The sequence below is a fragment of the Parasteatoda tepidariorum genome, chromosome 3 (genome assembly GCF_043381705.1).
Source record: "Parasteatoda tepidariorum isolate YZ-2023 chromosome 3, CAS_Ptep_4.0, whole genome shotgun sequence".
In the NCBI taxonomy this organism is placed as follows: Eukaryota; Metazoa; Arthropoda; class Arachnida; order Araneae; family Theridiidae; genus Parasteatoda; species Parasteatoda tepidariorum.
The window spans coordinates 32,332,646-32,352,562 of NC_092206.1; the positions used below are offsets into that span (position 1 = coordinate 32,332,646).

General features: G+C 30.1%; 1 protein-coding gene across 2 annotated transcripts in view; it reads right to left on the minus strand.

Moving 5' to 3' along the window:
- LOC107447254 (lachesin) overlaps positions 1 to 19,917 on the minus strand; it is a 108,633-nt gene that overhangs the window by 21,358 nt on the left and 67,358 nt on the right. Inside the window, exons 7-8 of one of the 2 annotated variants that reach the window (XM_071178475.1) lie at positions 19,329 to 19,403; positions 4,972 to 5,028 (exon numbers count right to left, since the gene is read on the minus strand). In XM_071178475.1, coding sequence (XP_071034576.1) covers positions 4,972 to 5,028; positions 19,329 to 19,403 — 132 coding nt within the window. Of the gene's footprint in view, positions 1 to 4,965; positions 5,029 to 19,328; positions 19,404 to 19,917 lie in introns of both variants that reach the window. The other variant, XM_071178474.1, reaches the window with a different exon arrangement.

Sequence of the window (19,917 nt, forward strand, 5' to 3'; positions counted from 1 at the left end):
TGCAAAAGGAACGGTAGCAAAACAGGTCTTAGGATGTCGTCGACGTACCGCTGTGCAGTAAGTGTACCTCTAATGACGACCAAAGGGGTCCGGTTGTCAAAGGAAATGACACCCCAGACCATAATGCCTTGTTGAGGTCCAGTGTGGTGTGCAATAGTGAAGGCAGGATCCCCCCTCTGCCCTGTGTGTCTCCAAACACGTCTTCAGGATGATCATCAGGACACAGTTGGTAGCGGGATTCGTCGCTAAAGACTATACGTCCCCAGTCGGCATCATTCCTGCCTGATCGAGCGTCGATTTTGCTTCATCTTAGTGCGTTCTTTGTGCGTCGATATTTTTGTTATGGAGTGTAATTCGGTCCGAAAGTTTTGAAACTTGGTGATTGCATGCATCACTCATTTATTAGTCATAAATAGCTAAAATGTTTAGTCATGTAGTGAAAGTAGTGTTTTTAATTTTGATGACCCCCTGTATTACTGAATTAAAAGAGCACGTTGTAGACCTTTCATTTGCGCAGAAAAATTCATAAAAATTCTTCATAAAAATTCATTTGCAGTTATTAAAGAAACAGACTTTACTGGAAATTGTTTATTTATGATACATGGGTGAAAAAGTTTTGAATAATCTAGGTTCTATTGTAGTTCGAAATACAAATGCAAATAATATATACATTTTACTTTAACCCTTTCCGGAGCAGAAATTTTCAATCAAAAAATTTGGTCAAGAAATTCCAAGAGAATTTTGGCCATCATATGCATATCCGCAATGAAGCGATTTGTTTTATCTTTACACTTTTCGAAATATATAAAGGATAGATTAAAAGCGTAGTTGTTCATGCCATAAAAACTATTATAATTTTAGTAGTTTTTAATATTGTCAAGAATTACTGGGATCGTTTTACTCACATCGTGTTTTGAAGTGTTAAAAAAAATACTCAAACGCTTCAATACTTTCCAAAACTGAGGGATGTATTTTAATTTTAAATCATAACCGTAAGAACAGTCAAACTTATTGTGTTCTGACATAAAAATATTCAATTTACTGTCGTCATATATATGCGTAATCGAACATCCATATTCTAAAACAAAGAGCCTTTACTCATAAATTTATAAGAATGAAGAAAAAAAACCACGTCTATAAAGCAATAAGGGTGGTAATTTATCAAAAGGAGGTAATCTATCAAAAAGTGAAAAAAAAATATTGTATGCATTAAATAGTTAGTGAAACCTACATTTTGTTTCTAAATTGTGTACATAAAATGGCTGACCTGTACTTATATGATGCTGCTGAAGTATTTTTATTCAATAAGTTAGAGCATTGGCAAGGTGAGAATTTCACTGTTTACTTTCTATTTTATAGGGAGTCAGTTGGTCTAAGAATGACATTTATGATCAATAATGCTAAAACTAACCTTTTTCAATGTACCTTTTCTGACAAACTATTTAATATCACTTTGAAATCTTTTGAATATAATTGAGATTCTATGGGATGTATGCAATGATTATGTTTTAGCATTAATAGATATATTTTTTGAAAATGTTTTGCCCAAGAATGATGAAACTTTTGTAAAAAATAAAGGCTTACAGTTCATAATTTTTAAAAAAGCTTTCTGCCAAAGATATGTATTAACGATTATTTCAGTGCAAACTTGTGTATGAAAATATTCTGTGAAGAAACACTGAAGTAATGTTTTGTTTAGATGCTGAAAAAAGGTACATTGGTACAAAGGTACAAAAAGGACAGTCTTAGCATTACTGGTGTATGTCCTATCGACTCCCTTTAAGATTTTTTATCTCCCTTTATTGATCGTGTCAGGGTAATATTAGTAAATTTTTCCTCAACCATATTTTTAGTTAATGAAGTGAAGAATTTACTACATAAAAGGTTACTAAAGGGACAACACTACCATTGACCTTTACTTTTAATACCAAAACCAACGCAAAACTTGTATATAACGTTTTGCATATAAACCTTCCTCATAACTTAAATGTAATCCTACGTAGCATTTCAAGTCAAGTAGCTCCAGAAGTTTATAGGTACTTTGGGGAACAATCTAAAAAAGTTGCTAAAGGGACGAAACTACCATAGGTCTTTCTCTTTCGGTACTTGAACTAAGGCAGAACTTGAATATACCATTTTTAATAGTGACCTCTCTCATAACTTAACCCCTTAACGATCGGTTAATTTTCAAGAAAACGGTCATGAAAGTGCCTATTTTTTTATGGCTGAAAACTGATTAGTGGTGACATCTAGTTTAAAATAAACGAACTATCTACAATTACCTTAAAAGTATCCTGGCCATCTGGTGTGTAAAATGAGAAGTAAAATGTTCTCCGGGCAAAAGAAATGAATTAGTCTTATTATTATTGCGCGTTACTACTGAACACTCCAGCCCGGAAATATTACGGGAGCGAGAAATAGAGGGCGAAACCTCACCCCGTCATTTTCACGGGAGCGAGAGGGAAGGGGTTAAATTTAATTCAACGGAACATTTCAAATCTAGTGACTCAAGTTTATAGGTACTTTGGGAAATGATCTGAATGCTAGCGTTAGATATTTTTAAACTTCGATATGAAGTAATTTGCTCTAGTTGGCTCAGAAAAGAAATAAAAGTAACTAATTTATGGAGTTTAACGTGATTCCAATTTTGATGTTTTAAAAAGTGGTCTTTTCTCTGAATACTTAAGATTTCTACCATTGAAGAGAAAAAGAAAGAAAACAAAGAAAACCTGTCATTTTTTCTGTCAATAACCGTTATCAGGGATAAATATTAAATATTTTTTTGTTTTATAAATTAATTTAGACTTGTAAGAAACTATGCCAAAGATCAAAGACACTTGTAAAGCCTTGTATGGATAATTATGAAAGCAATACATTTCTAAATACAAAGAAATGATAAGCATTTGAAATGCTCCTACACTCTTTGATTAATATCACCATTGTAGAGAATTTCATTTATGTAAATATAAATGTAATGAAATTGTTGAGCTGTAAAGATTTGTGCAGTTTAGCATATGAATGGATGAATTTATTATGTATTAGATTTAGAGGACTTTATTAGGAAATAAATTCATCTAAGGAAATTTTCAACGCTATACTATGTATATGCAGTACGATTCTTTAAATTTATTATAAAATTGCAATTCATTACAAAATTATTATAATTTATTTAAGAATACTTTCATGTAGAATCTATTTTTTGTATTAGTTATAATTTTATTTCTGAAGAAATTTTTGTAACTAATTCTAATCTAATTTGATATCAATAACGGTCGAAAAAATTTCAAAAGTGAAAGGTAAAAAATTTTACATTATTTTAAAGAATATATTTTGAAATAAAATAAGCACATTATGGGTGAAAGTGAGCTAATATATCTTGATAAATGAAAACATTGAAATGCTAAGTTCTTAAAATTTTATCACATAAAAAATATTCTACTGATTTTCAGGAAAGCAAAAGTACTAAAATAAGAATTTTATTTAAATGTTACGATTCGGAAAGTATTTTACCAATTTCAGTTAAATTTTGTATTTTGTACTTTTACTTATATTTTAATATTTTAAACGCAATAAATTTTCTACTTCTGCTTTCATGAAAGTATGAAATGTAAATTTTTGATAAATTTCATTCTTAAACGTAAGAACTTGTTTTTGCTTAAGTAGCTTGAAGAATGTGACAAAATACATAAAAAGTGAAATTTACATTAAAGGGATCAAATTTACGCCAGTTTTCTTATGTGTCCATATTTGAAGGTGAATGCCCATATTTAAAATTTACGACAACTATCTTATGTATTCAATTCGGTTATTCTACATATTTTGAAACCGTCGAAAATTGGCAAGCTTATTCATTGAAAGCTGTTAAGCTAAACATCGTCTGTTCAATATAATTCACATAAGTAAGGTAGGCGATTTAAATCATTAAGATGGTGGATTGAGTAGGGTCAAGTGGGGTAAAGGGGATACATGGGGTAAAGTGAGTATACGTTAAGAGACATCCAGTTAATCCTTTTAAATTAAGATATTTTTTTTGATATAGAGACATTTAATAAGATTGTGGAAAGTATTTTTATTTCAGTGTAAAAATATGAAGAAAAAAATGTTTGCAAATGATCTGTTTATGATCAACTTATACAGTATGTTAGTTTATGCTGTTGATGAACTTTCTCTAATATCATTGAAAACTGCCAAGAAAGTCGTTTTTAGTTCAAAATAGTTGAAAAACATCTAAGGAACGTAGATATTTAAGAATAAATTTCAGAATTCTATTTATTATGAATTATTTGAGGTGAGGTTAAGTGGATATATGGTTGGACTTAACTAAGTGATAAGGATATTTTTTAAAACTTTTGTGTTAACTTTGGTAAGTATCTATTAATCTATATATTGTAACTATCTGTAATACAGCTAAAAAGTAATTTACTTGTTTCATTATATCCCTACATAGTAATTTTAACATTGAAAACAAAATAATTTCTTTTAAATTTCATTTTTTAAAGAGAAGAATGATAAGAGGAAAATAATAGTATAACTGGCATATTAACCCAATTAAAAAGTTACCAAAGTAGCATAATGGTACAACTTAGTGAGTATGTTTAAAAAAGCTTTAACTCAAGTTTCTATCTTCAAATGGCAGTTTTTTTATGAAAAAAAATCAATTTTATTAAAATAACGAAACTGAATAAAAATATATGCGTGTGCTGCAAATAGTAAAAACACTTTAAATTATCAGAATAGATATTAACTTTGACACTATCTCTAAATTTTCAAATAAATATAGCCGATAGAATATAACCGATAAATTAAAAAGTACATTTGCTTGGTTTAAACAAAGAAATGTTCGTATGTATCTTTAAACGCAAAGCATGAGATATTTTTTGTTAAATATTTGTTATATCTTTTCTACTAAAAAAAAAATTCTCATCAGGGAAAAAAATTTTTAAACATGAGTTATGGAATACATACATTTACCTTTAATCCGAACTTCTTCATACGTCTCACGATAAGTTGAACCGGTTTCTAATTTATCTGAAATAAATAAATAGGAATTAATACTTTGAAACTTCAATGTGCTAAAGTTAATTAAGGACTTATAAATACTGATTTATCAAGTAATTTTATTACTGTAAAAATGCGCGTAATTAATTTTCCTCACTCCCTCAGAAAAATCGGTTCAACACCAAAGCGTAGTATCTGTACTACAAACTACCAGTATCATTTAAAGGTCATGTTTTAAAGGTCAAGGTGATAAATCAAACCTTATTACAGTTTAAGGCATCTTTCAATCTAGTTCAAGAAGTATGACAATGTAGTTTGATTTAGCTGCGGTGTCTCAGGGAATTGAGTGCTTGCATCCCATTAAGATGACCCAGATTCAAATCTCAATGGTGGCTGGTGGATGTGAATTCTGCTGCCTGTTTGCACTGACCACAGTACTTACGTAAAATACCTTCAGTGATTGACAGATCATGGGCTAGAATAACCTTGTCATCAGGCTAACCATCGAAGATTTTCATGGTTTTAATCTCCTTTTACTCAAATGCTGGTTAGTTCTATAGGAAAAAGGCTCCACAATAGTTAGTTTGCACTTGTATTTCGCTCAGAACTGTAAGACCATGAAGACTACTGCGTTAAAAGTATAAGGCTTACTATTTCGATCCAAACATGGCTTTTCCATATCACCGATTATAATAGTCACACTTACGTTTTGTTACCAATAGTGTATAAAAGTGTAAAAACTAACAATGAGCATAACTTCTGAAAACGGTTAAAAATTGTGTCAAAAAAAGACATACACCATTGATTTGCTGACTGTAACTTATTTATTTATTTATTTTCATTCAAATCTATTGCTGATTTTCCTACTTTTATCAATCTCTACTTCCCGTTTTTAAACACGCATCTTTTTTACCCGATAATCTTCAGATAAAATTAAAATATGATTGTTCTTCTCGATCACCATATCCACTTTATCCAAAAATGTTATTTTTGAAATTAATTTCTTTTTAATTTCGGTTCAGAAAATCTTTTAAATATTATTTTATTTTCATACTTTTTCGTCTTAGTTGGTTTTATTAATTCTTTTTAAAAATTTGCACGTTATCCACTCCCAAAGACTCGTTTCAAAAGCTCTACTATGAACAAAATGAGTAAATCTTTTAAAAATAACTTAAGCAGTGCTGATTCAGTGACATAATACCGATATACATGCCATTCACCGATATTCATGCCATTCATGCTGATGTCTAAACTTACGAAAAATAATTAGACATTAATGAACATGCTATAAAATCATAAACAGAATCGTCTACAATTTTATTTATTGCAATGTATAGTGTTAAAGCTAATGCGAAAAAAAATCATTTTTTTAAAAAATTTTCTCTGACGAATAATAAAAATGCTTAAACGACTTTTTGGATCGAAGGCTCAAGTTGGTTCTAGAGTCATAAGAGATACAAAATAACACTCCACTGCAAAGGATTCAGACAAACGATTGAGTTAGCACGTACGAAAAGTTACAAACTCCGACTTTTATATTTGAGATGTTCCCAAGCACGAATCCAGATTATCATATTAAAAAGGAAATTAATTAAAAAAATTGAGAAGCATATCAAAGGAACAAATAATTAAATATTTTCTTTTTAACTAAGAGAATAAAAAAAATAAGCGTTTATAAAATGTTGTCCACAATTACTGGATCACAAATTATAGGTTTGACGTATTTTTCCTTTACTGATTCGAATAAACAACTTAATTTGCTCTTTTGCTGATAAGGGCTTTCCTTTAACGTTGATTCACTGAAATACTTTTTCGTTATTTTTATTTGAAAAGGAATTGTGAGAATTACTTAAAAATTAATGAGAGGCATATAATTATTTAATTTAATTAAGAGTGTATGGGAGTAATAAAAATTATATTTTCTACAAAAAATGGAAAGAGGAGGTACGATTTTATTCTTACATTTTCTAACACACCCATTCTTTGATTCAAATACAATAATTAGCCGGGTGATTATGTTTACATTTGTCATTTATCTTTTCTTTCATTATTCACTCCTTATTTCAAGGCAATATTGTGCGATACTCATTTACTGAATTACTGATTCACTTTTACACAAATGCATTCTTAATCGTTATAATTTATTAGTCAATTAAACTTATGAAAATTCTATTTTCCAATTACATTCTTAAAGTGAATTAAAAACTTATTTTTCAGGTTTTTTATGTAAAAAAACTTGTTTTTACGTAAGAACATAAATAAATAATAAATATAAGCAATACAGAATATTAATCCTGTTTTTCTAAATTTTTTTCTATTTATCCTTATAATCCGCAAACAATGATGTACTGAAATTTAAAATTTGTTATTTGAACTCTCTTCCTTTCGTTTTTTTATTCAACAATTAAACAGATTTTTATTCATAGTAATTATTCATAAAAGATCCTGGGGAAATATATAGGAGTCATAGAGAATAACATTTGCTGCCATCTAAAAATATTCTTGACTCAACAGCCTATTATAAACCAGTGGAATCATTTAGGTTAAGGCTCCCCAATATCGTGACCAAAGTCATACTAATCTCGATATGGTCACTATTGAGCCTAATGTCGCTTTTACTTTTTGGTAGCCATCGATTTGAGGTAGGGTTGGTGGGAGGAATGTACCCCAGTCTTTGAATATGACAGCTTAATGTCTTTAACAATTGAGCCATCACGGTCTAATACACGTCTACGAGCCAATTAAAATATCAACGCAATCAAAAAATATTTTGATGAAAAATTAGTGAAATTACAGTTTATTTTCTGACTTTGAGAAAACACAGTTTATGATATCATTTCGGAGCAATGATTTGTTAATTTAGTTGTCGCCAAAAATTTGTAGAAGTTGCACGCTTGCAGTTACAATAAAAGGATCATAATAATGAAAAAAAATTATTTTCCTTCTACATTGTTTCAAATTCTATTTTGAAATATACACCGAAGAGCCATTACGTTATGGCCACCCTCCATCTATAACAATGAACTCTCCTAGGTTTTCATGGTTTCTCGCCCAGGAACAATGTTTTCATGGGGCAAATTAGGACCCATAATCCTCATAGAACAATCCCTGACGTCTGTAATCTACTTGAACATAGTTGCAGACCAGGTTCACCCATTCATGGCAGCAGTTTTTCCTACGGGGGATGGTGTTTACCAACAGGATAATGCGCCATGTCATAAGGGTAGAATCGTCTAGGAACATTCCAGTGACTTTCAAGTCACGTCTTGGCCCCCAAATTCAACTGACCTTAATCCAATAGAGCATTTGTGGTCCTACTTGGAAAATGATATTCGTGCTGCCACGCTACCCCTTCGCAATGTGAGGGAATTGCAGGACCAGTTGGTGAGCGTTTGGTACCAGATACCTCAGACTTCCTATCAGCACCTTGTGGAATCAATGCCACGGCGGGTACTAACAGTTTTGAGGGCTAAAGGGGGTCCTACATGTTATTAGCAGGGTGACCATAATGTAATGGCTCTTTGGTGTATACTATTACGCAATTTATTTCCATTTGGAAAAGTAAAACATATATTTAAGCTACAATAGTACACGATTACCAGGCGAATACAACTGAATAATTTTTAGATTTATATAAAAAGCATTTCTTAGTCACCATCACCAGAGGTATAAAAAGTGGAATCTAAAAATGTTTATTAACATGGTTTTTTATGGAGTTTAACTATTACTCCTTTGATATTTTTAAACTAAACTTAAAAATTCATGTTACAATATCGTACACAAACAGTTTTCGTTGAATCAAATTATTTTACAACTAATAATCAACTTACACGTTCTTTATAAAAATCTTCAATTTGGCGACTTTAATTTTATGATATAAGGTGTTGATAAATACTGAAATTTTGGTGAAAAAAAAATTTATTTTTTAAAAGGTAATATTATCAAAATTTAAGAAATCTCACATTTTTAACTTTAAGAAACAGTATTGTTTGGTAAACCGGGTGGAAGCGAAATGTCACTGAAAACTTCAGCAATTTTTTTTCCTTCCGTTTTTTAAATTCTAATTTTCATGCACATAAAAAGTAAATAAAACGAACTAGAAATAGGTGAATTTTATAGCGCCCGGCAGATCAAAAAATACCAAAAATTCATATTTGTATTACTTGGTGAATTAAAAAAAAACATCAGTGCATCATGTTTGCAAAAGAGTATTATTTCTGTCAGCAAGAGAGTGGAAATTTAGTTAGGAATGGAAATAAAATCATCAAAGATGTGCGGACGAAAATTACAACGTAATTTCAATGTTTCTTAGAATTTTTTTTAAATGGGAAATCCTTTATTGCATATAGAAATGGTGGAGGAGAGATTCGTCATATTCTATAATTAAAGCTAAAGTTCCTCCACAGGTGGTTTCTTGCAAAACAATGGTAAACATTTTCATGTTATTTTTATGATAGAAAAATGGAAAACCCGAGTTTCGACGTTAATTTTTAATTTGTTTAGGACCATTTTGTGAAATAACCCATGAAATAATGTCAACCCTTATATAATAATAAAAATACAAAATGATAGTAACCATAAAATGATAAACCCTCAAAGAGATAAATAATGAATAATTTTACGAATATTCCTTTAATTTACCATGTATGCTTTAATCTAATACAAATATGCTGATGCTTAATTAAAATTATTCCAATATTAAAATTCTACGTTGGCGAGAAATTTAAAATCAAAGCTCCCTTATTGCATTCTAAAATGATCGAGGAGATTCGTCATATTCTAAAATTAAACTTGATGTCCCTCCAGGAGGTTGCTTGCAACGGGAGGGTATGCATCTTTCCGTTATGCCCTCAAACGTAATTGGATTTCGGATGATGTGTTTTCTGAGTTTCTTTTCCCCATCCGTAATTTGGCAATTGCAGCCAGTGATTGGGTCTCGTTTGACTATTAGAATTTGCATTGGCTTCTTTGGCGGATCGAAATCAAATGCTGTTGATTTAAATCTATTGCGCAGACTTCTTCTACCAGCAGAAGGTGGCTTTTGGAATAATTTGTAGAGAGTAGTCTCTTCCAGAGGAATCACTCGATGTGGTGGAGATATACAAGGGCCTTGAAATATGCAGGATTTGAAGTGATCTTTAACATACTTTCTGGCCGGAAGTTCTTTTAAAGGTTTCCTATAAGCATCGAACACACCAGATTCTGTACCACCAGGGGGCTGCAAATGCTTAAGCGTTTTTCCAAGACCATACAGTTCGGCATTTAAGGATTTGTCATTTGGTGAGCATTTATAATCTCTCGACCTGTCGACGTAGGGTCGCTTTGGACTGACTTCAGTTTTTGAAATGCTGTATGTTGCTGTAATTACTACCATAGCTTTGGCTTTCTATTATACTTTAGTATATTTTGCAACTAGCTATTAGTGGAAACATTAATTTTTTTTGAACTTCTTTAATCGCAAACTCTCTAAGATTTTACTCAAATTAAAAATAAAAATAAATACTGATTTTTAAAGTTTTTCATTCGCGCGATATTTGATTTTCTTTCATCCACGTGCTACCAAATTTAATTTAAAAATAAATTATATTATTTCCATAAATCACATTTCTCATGTCTTATGTGATTTTACGTTGAATTTAGATAGGCTTAGGTTAAGAACATGGATATTTCTTAACTGCAAACTTAGTGCTCTGTTTTTAATGTCATTATATCGAAGAAAGAGACGTTAAGAGGAGGTTAGTGAAATATATTGTGGGTTTACGTAAGTACTAATTATTTACAGTCAACAAATTAAGTATAGCAATAGTATTATGCACAAACGATAGAAAAATAAAGAAAAACAAGATTCTTAAAACAAATTGAGGTCTTGTTTTAATATTTTTATTTAATTATTTGTCGATAAAATATTATAGGACTCAACATTATGATTTTTTGCAATTCTTTTTCTGAAATTCCGTATAAAATCACTGTGAGATGTACTGGCATACTGAATACAGTATCCATAAAATATATATAATTTCTGTAAAATCTATTTTTAACGTAAAGTTTTATACCGTAACCTCTACAGTAATATTTTTTTAGTTACAGTGATTCAGTAAAATTTACAGTAGAAAATACGGCATATCAGATATTTTTTGTTTCTTATTTTTATCCTGAATTTTTTACAGTGGACCCAAATGGCAGTAGTACGAAAAAATGGATTGCGAGCCAAGACTACAGCACTGATTCTATTATTCTTGTGCTCAGAGCCAAGGTTGAGAATATTTTAATAGTGACTTATGCACGTACATATGTCGGTCGCCATCTTTCACTCACATCGCTCTAGGCTGATTTTTCCCAAAATGGGATAAAGTTTATTCCATTTGAAGATTTATTCCCTTTTAGGTGCTTCTGCAAATGAAAACTTCAACAATTCTTTCATCCGGTTTAGAGGAAACTGCGGAATTTTCAATTACTAGCCAATTTAAATGGTAATGAACAATGGATCTGCTTCAAATTTGCAGAAGCATTGATGAGGCAATATTTTATCCATCCAATACTACAAAGTCACTTTGTCAGAGCAAACCATCATTCCATAGAAATTGAACAGATGTTATCTAAAGCACGAAATTTGGCACAGAAAAAATATAGACATTCAAGAAGGCTTTGGAAATATTGGCGAGTTTACCATTATTTACGTCTCACAAAAAACAAGCTCAGCAACTGCCAAATTGTTAATTATAGATTAACCGCATCCATTTGGCTCCCGTTCAAACCCTTGTTTCCTATTTCTCGTGCCCTTGATATTTTCGGGACAGAACGTTCAAAAGTAATGTAACAAAAAGGTTTAAACCTATTAATCTCTTGCGCCCTGAAATTTGTTATTTCTTATTTCATACACTAGAGTCTTGCTCCAGACTATTTAAAGGAAATTAAGTGTCAGCGCTTTCCAAATATATGCATTTCGGATATGTATTTCTTAGTCTCAGTGGAGCTACTTATGATCCTTATGATTACACGTGATTTGTGTTCTGAGAAAAAAAATATTTTCCAATATTGTGTATATGATGGAATCAGAGTTACATGGGCATATGGAGTACATATAAAGTTTAGAATTTCAAGATAAAAAAAATTCCAATAATCAAAAATGTATACATATCGCTCATGGGCTGCAAAAGCGGCACAAATCGAAAAATCTAGTCTTGAGATAAGTGGGTTTAAAGTTTTCATTGCTAAGTAAAATGCATAAGAAATGCTTTCGTTTGCTTAAACGAAGTTGAACTATGCAAGTTGTGCAAGTATTATTGCTGAAAGAATGTGCATTTTCTTATTTACACCTGTTCTTAATCCAAAACACGAGTTTTTTGAGTTGTGCCACTGTAGCAGCCCATCAGCGATATATTGTACAAATACCTCTTTTTACATAATTTTCCTGAATGAAAAAGTAGTCACTTTTATGACCGTTTTTGTTTAGAAACAAAAAGATAGTTAAGGGGTTACGAAATTATTTTTCATTTATGTGCGACCTCGTTATCTAATTCCTGATAATTCCTCCTTTTACTTGATAAACCGTTTCACCCTTTCGTTAAACAGACCATTGGGCGATGGAATAAGCACATTGAATACAAAACATGTATAAAGTACTGTATTCAACTCAATAAATGTCTTTACAGGATTCTCAAAACTCATTTCTGGATAAAAAACAACAAAATTAAAATTGATATTAAATGAATCAATCTTTATAAAACATATTACATTAAGAGTAATAGAAGATTTCAGCATGCTGTGCAGAATCTGTTTATTTTGCAAAATTTTGAACAAAATTATGACAAAAATCTCTAAGTAGTTTGTATTAGGTAATTTTTAGAAAAATTAGTTCTAGTTTCATTAAATAAAAGAACATGAAATCCTGAATTGCTTTTTTCGTAATTAATTTTGATTTTGTTTATTAATTTCAGAAAATGAAGACTTATTCGTTTTAAGGAGGGGTTTTAAAAAATGTCAAAACATCATTGATTTGAGTGTTGCTTAATCAGTTGCGGTTGCTTGAAAATTTACAACTGGTATTTTAAATAAAAAAACAATAGGGGTCATGATAATCGGTACCAAATATACAAATATGAGCACCTACAATAGGTAGTGCAGTAATAGATTTATTGAATCCCCTCCCAAAATATGAATAATAGTGTCAAAACAAATGAATTCATAATTAAATAAAAAAAATAGTGAGCTTATTATGAAGAAAAATTTAGCAAATGAAAATTACGGAGTAAATAAATAATTTCAAATAACTTTTAATGTAATTTAAAGCATATTAATAAATTAAGAAAAAGTTCTAAAACAATAAATTCCTATTCCGAAATCGGACTGTTTTCATGGTCTCGTATTTTATGCTAAATGTTGTTGTTGTTGTTACTTTACGTCGCACTAGAGCTGCACAATGGGCTATTTAAAAAACACTTGGTTTCAGTGNACATCCCGGAGGATGATCCGAAGACATGCCATCACAATTTTGATCCTCTGCGGAAGGGATGGCACCCCCGCTTCGGTAGCACGACGACCTGCGCGCGAAGTCGAACCCTTTACGGTAGCACAGTTTAATGAGGACCAATACCGCACACCCTCGATCCCTACGCAGACTGATCCAAGTGGTCACCCACCCGCACACTGACCGTAGCCAGTGATGCTTGACTTCGGTGATCTGCTGGGAACCGTGTCTTAACGATCAGTCCACTGCGGGACTATGCTAAATGCATTGATTTAAAAATTACTATTTTCTTACTTTGAAATTTGTAGCTTTGTTGACATATAACTTCTTAAGCGGAGAAAAAACTTTTTAGAATATCAAGAGATAAAAAGAAATAATTTAAGCCTCATTTGAAAAATTTAAAGTAATTTACTCTCAAGAGTCGTGGTGTGGATTCCTTATTTCTCAGAAGGAAGCATTAAATTTGAAAAATTCAATGTAAAATTGGTACTAAAATAATTGCTGGTGACAGTTTTCAGAAAAAAAGTTTAGTTAGTACTTTATGCTAGTATTTCATACTGAGAAAAAAGTGTCTGAAAATAAAAGTATAATATTCAGAACAATTTAAGGAAATTAATATTTACTTTTTTTCTTATTACTCTCATCTGAACTCTGCTCCTTTTCTGAAGGAAATGGGAGTGGTGCAACACACGTGCAAGTGAGGTATGTATTGCGTTGAATTAGATGAACCCAATCACAAAGCTATCAGACCTGTAGTTTCGAAATTACTAAGGTTTCATTAGCAAAAATGTGCAATTTGGTACTTGTACCTATTTGGGCATCAGACCTCACTATTTAACCAAATAAAATATTCTTTCCGATACATTTTATGTTAAATTGAAGGACACTATTCCTGGCTGAATAAAATGAACAATTCTGAAGTTAATTAGCTTTTTATGCGTAAAATGTATGATTTTTGACGTGTCTTAAGTACGGTTTTAAAACTGTTCTTGGAGTTATCTGAACATTTAAGGAATATTTTCTGATGTAAATGCGCGCTTATTTGAATAAAATTAGCCCCAAGATGATCGGACCAAATATAAAAAGTTATAAAAGTTTCTATAAATATACAACATACAGCTTTGTACTTACTAATAAATGTACCTTGTAGACATATTCTTGGAAAAAATAAAACCCAATATTAGTTTTCACAGAAATTTATTTTTATGTCATAATAAATGAAGACTGAAACTCATATACTTTTCTCTATACTCTTCACTTTTCTTTTTTACTTTTTTTTGTGGGGTGAAACGGTGATGATGTTGGGGCAGGTATTGAATATCCTTTATACCTTCAAGTAAAGCATTATTTCCTTTCTACTTCTTGCGCTTAATCGAATGAGCCAAATTCCGAGACGATCGGGCCAATAGTTTAGAAATTATAATGTTTTTCGTACCACAATGTACAATTTTGTATTTGCACCCATATTTATGCATCACATTAGCTATCAAGCCAAATCAAGTATTGTTACCTTCTTACTTTTTACGCTAAATTGTATAGATTAGTTAGGAGTCAATAGAACAAGTAGTATTTTAGGTGTCTGGTTAAAATCTATAGTTTCTGAACTTATATGAAAGTGGAATGAAAGAATTGTATATAATAAGTTATAAATTTTTGAATGTACAACCCATATAACTTCTTAATTATTGGTTTGATTGTCTCATGATTGATCTCATTCGATCCTTCACTTAACAGCAAAAATTATTACAATTACTATCCCAAATCCTCCATTCCCTTCCAAAAAAGTGTAAAGCGTACAGGAGAGTTTTTAGATATTGCGTATAGTGAATTAATAAAGCTGCTGGTAAAAAGAAGGTAATTTTCTATAAACCGCGAAGAAAATCAACTATTTATTTTTTAAATTTTTCATTCTATTTTATTTTATTTTATTTAATTTTTATGCATTTAAAAATAAAAAATAATGAATTGGAGGTAATATTAAGCAATAATGGCAGTGGTGTGCATTTTTTGGCGATTTTTCTCCTGTGATCAACTGATCTAAAAATACCAAAAACAAATCATGGGTGTCAATTAAACCGAAAAAAATCTTTTCTATATTTTGCTGTAACTTGGCTATTTATGATCGTAGTAATACTGCATAGTGAAGGACAAATCCATTTTAATTAAAACTACTTTCTACAAACTTTAAACAAGTAAGGATGGTTTTTCCAATAAATACATTTAATAAGTCGCAGGTCTGTCCAAAATTTTTTTACGTATACATACAAAGCGTAAAGACGTAATTAAAATTCATAGTAAACTTGACAGAAAGTGAAATAAAAATTTATTTTCAAATTAAAGATTTAAACAATTTCATATTTCTTAAAATTAATTTTTCATTATGCTAAATTCCAATTACATAACAAACAATTTTAAATTAAATTAAAGTATCAGCATTTTTTTAAAAGAGTATTCTTCTTAACATTCACAGTCACACAACTATATAAAATGACATTAGTTTTTTAAAACGGCTGAGGCTTTTCATTATATTCTAAGACAAGGCCTGACTTTCCGCCAGGAGGCTGCTTATAACACAATGGTTTGAAACTATCCTCAATGCCTTCAGAAGTAATAGGGTTACGAATCTCGTACTTTCTATTTTTTATTTTAGTATCATCCTTCCCAATTATTGGATTATTATTAGCAATTTTAATTTTTAGTGGTTTTAGAGGTTCATCAGGCTCAAAAACGGTTGATTTATATTTATCGGGCCAATTTCTTCCGGATGGTGAATTGGCTGCAATGTTATCGTTCGATAATGGAGACGATTCAAAGATTTGTGACTTCAAGTAGCCCTTTACTTTTTTGGCGGTAGAAATTGCTTCTATAGGGTGCCTGAAAGCATCAAATACGCCAGTTTCTGATCCACCAGGAGGTTGTAAGTGTTTCAATTTCCTTCCAAGACCATAAATTTTATTATTCAAAAAATCATTACTTGGCGACTTATTGGATTCCATTGGGCATCTGAACGCATCGGAAACACCAGTTTCTGATCCGCCGGGAGGTTGCAAATGCTTAAACTTTCTTCCAAGGCCATAAATTTCAGCATTTAATAAATCATTCCCAGAAGACTTCGTAGATTTAATTTGTTTGGTCGATACATATTTAGGTGGCATTCTCAGCGGTAAACAGACTTTTCAGAGAATAAAATTCTAGATTTGTCCACTCAATGGAAAAAGTTTAATTCTCTATAAACTATTCATTTTTAATTCAAATTTATTAAGCATAAACATTCACAAGTTTTAATTTCACCGACTGTTTTTGAAATGACGCTAATTTGCCTCCGTTGAGATTTGAATACTAATATTTGATAAGTCGTTTCTGTTTGCACTATTTTCTGCGAATATTAAATATATAGTTTTGCTAACCAAAGAAATAAAAACTGAACCTTTCAGCTCCATTTTATATTTATAATTTATTAAGCGAACTAGAAGTTTCATGCAATTACTGTGCATTTCTTTGATGGCAACATTTTTCTACAATTTTATTTAACGAAAAGTTTTTTTATTAAAAATTGTCTTCGCTTGTGATTTAGTAATATTTATAAAAAAAATTTCTTGTGCCATGTTTAATATTTTTAGAAGTAAAAGTGACAAAAAGTAAATTTTGATATTCATAAAAAATGCTCATTTGTAGCTTAAAAAAGACATAGAAGTAAGAGCTAACCTTCAATTCGTTTGATGTTTGTCAGTTAGCAAGTCAACTAAGATGCGATGTAAATTAATTAGGACCTTATAAATAATGTAAGATGTCAGCTAAAAGATATATATACATTTTTTGGAANTGATTTAGTAATATTTATAAAAAAAATTTCTTGTGCCATGTTTAATATTTTTAGAAGTAAAAGTGACAAAAAGTAAATTTTGATATTCATAAAAAATGCTCATTTGTAGCTTAAAAAAGACATAGAAGTAAGAGCTAACCTTCAATTCGTTTGATGTTTGTCAGTTAGCAAATCAACTAAGATGCGATGTAAATTAATTAGGACCTTATAAATAATGTAAGATGTCAGCTAAAAAAATATATACATTTTTTGGAAATTATATTTTTTATAATAAAAAAATATATTTATTTAAATAAGGTGAGTAAGATTTTGTTATACTGTAATGAATGCAGGAAATTATTATGATCTTTCTTTATGTACTGAGAAAAAGTAATTTCTAAACTACCAGATTACGGTACGTTTTTTTGGTAATTTTTAATTGATAAGGTAAACTAAACTGAATGGTAGTTTTTAATGCTCAATTTTTTGTTAAAATGACCTCCCAGGTATTTCTTCTCATTGAGTCACACAATCTGAATTCCCAAGTTAATTTTTTTTCTAGTACGTTTGATTATTTCCCAAGTTTAATTTTTTTCTAGTACGTTTGATTATTTCCCATATTTTAATTTTTTTCTAGTACGTTTGATTATTTCCCAAGTTTAATTTTTTTCTACCACGTTAGATTATTTCCCAAGTTTAATTTTTCTTGTAGTACGTTTGATTATTTCCCAAGTTTAGTTTTTCTTTCTAGCACGTTTGATTATTTTTCAAATACGGATATCCACTTATTTTAGTTACGATTATTTTATATTAATTAAGGGTTTATACAAAAAATTATATTAGTTCCATTACATTTTGTAAACATTTTGTTTTTGTTTTTATAATAAATATAGAGGAAAAAAGACGATGATTGAGTGTGTAGCATTCTCTGAGTGGAGATGAGTAATTGTTTTTAAAAGTGATGAATAAATAGAACAAGCAGGAGGCGATGATTTCGGGTTTAATAAAAGTAAATAAATAAAAAATTATTAAAAAATTTTCACAGAAAGACTTAAAAAAATTTACAAAAGCAGTGATTTTAAACTATTTAGCCTGCTCTGAGCTGTCAACGTTTAGATCGAAATAATACTGCTTTTCTACTAAAGCAATTGGTGATCTTTTCCTTTATGTTATTTGTAATTTGCAGCATGAAACTTTTTTAAAATTTTGCTCTTTAATGTCAATTAGGTTTTCACGCCTTTTGAAAAAAATAATAATTGCATTTTAATACAAACATATTTCATTCTAATGTACCATACTTTAATCTTTTGTCTGTGATTAATAACAAAGAAGAATGTTTTTGAGACAGTTGGAAAAATGTGCCTTCACAATCTCAAAGGAAGGCAATTTAACACTGATCGTTAAGTTTTTATTTTCTACAGCTACTATCAGATATTACATAAATTACGTTTGTTAAAACTTTGAAAAAATAATTTGAGATGAGGTTGTTCAGATTTAAAAAAAAAACTAAATATTTGATTAACAATTGAATTAACAATTGAATTTTGAATAAACTTATAAAATTATTATTTCAGTTATTTTCCAGTTGAAAGATTGTTTTTGCGACACTCTAAAGTTAACGAGATTTTGTTAAGATTTATTTAACTCTCTATTCGCTGCGGAAATTAGAAGATATGATTTAGAAATGGTGAAAATATTTGTAAAAAAATACCATCTGCTATTTAATTTGCATTTTAAAATTAAAATAAAATAATTTTCACTTTCTTACATTTTAATATATAAAAAAAGAAGAAAACTATAACTAAATTTATCCATTACGACGAAACTTCATTTCATTGTTGGAAACTAGAACGAAAAAAACTTTCGAAACTGTTGAAAAAATACACATTCGCAATGTAAAAAATGAATCTAATATTAAAAGGCAACTTTTATGTTTTTTTCACTGTTTTAGTTCGGAAGTTAATTAAGACGCTATATGTTGAAGCGATAAAAAGAAATTCACTTAGGCGGAATAAAATTAAAAGAAATGGTGACAAAATTGAAGAAAATTATCTAACTTACTATTCTCTTGGTTTTCTTCCTCTTCCTTTTCGGTTTCTTTTTTGTTGTTCTGCTTGGAAATTGGCGGCTTGGCCTCTGCGGGTTAATGAAAAAAGCGATAAGACAATATATCGAGTTAGAGAAAGTCGATGCATTGGAGTGGACACAAATGAGTTAAAAAAGTTTGAGCTGTGGGAGAAAACATAAAGAAAAGGTATATTTTCGAACGAAAAAAAAATACCATACTTGGAATGAGTTGAAGATCGATTCGTCATCATCAAATTCCGCAATTATCGAAAGTTCTACGCCTCATTGGATTTCTTTTATAGTTAGGGAAAAGAATATGGTGTAATTCGGAAAAAAATTTCTTTGTTTTCTAACATGAATATAATTTAGAATAGAACTTTTTGCGGTTTATAATAATAATTATGGTGTAAATATAGTTCTACATTGTAAATATAGTTCTACACTGTAAATGTAGTTCTGCAATGTAATAGTTCTACACTGTAGTTTCACGCTGTAAAAAGAGGTTTCTCTAAATGTGTCAAAATGGCTCCGAAGCAAATAATAGTTGAATTTGAAAATCCCATGTATTCAAAATTGAAACAGC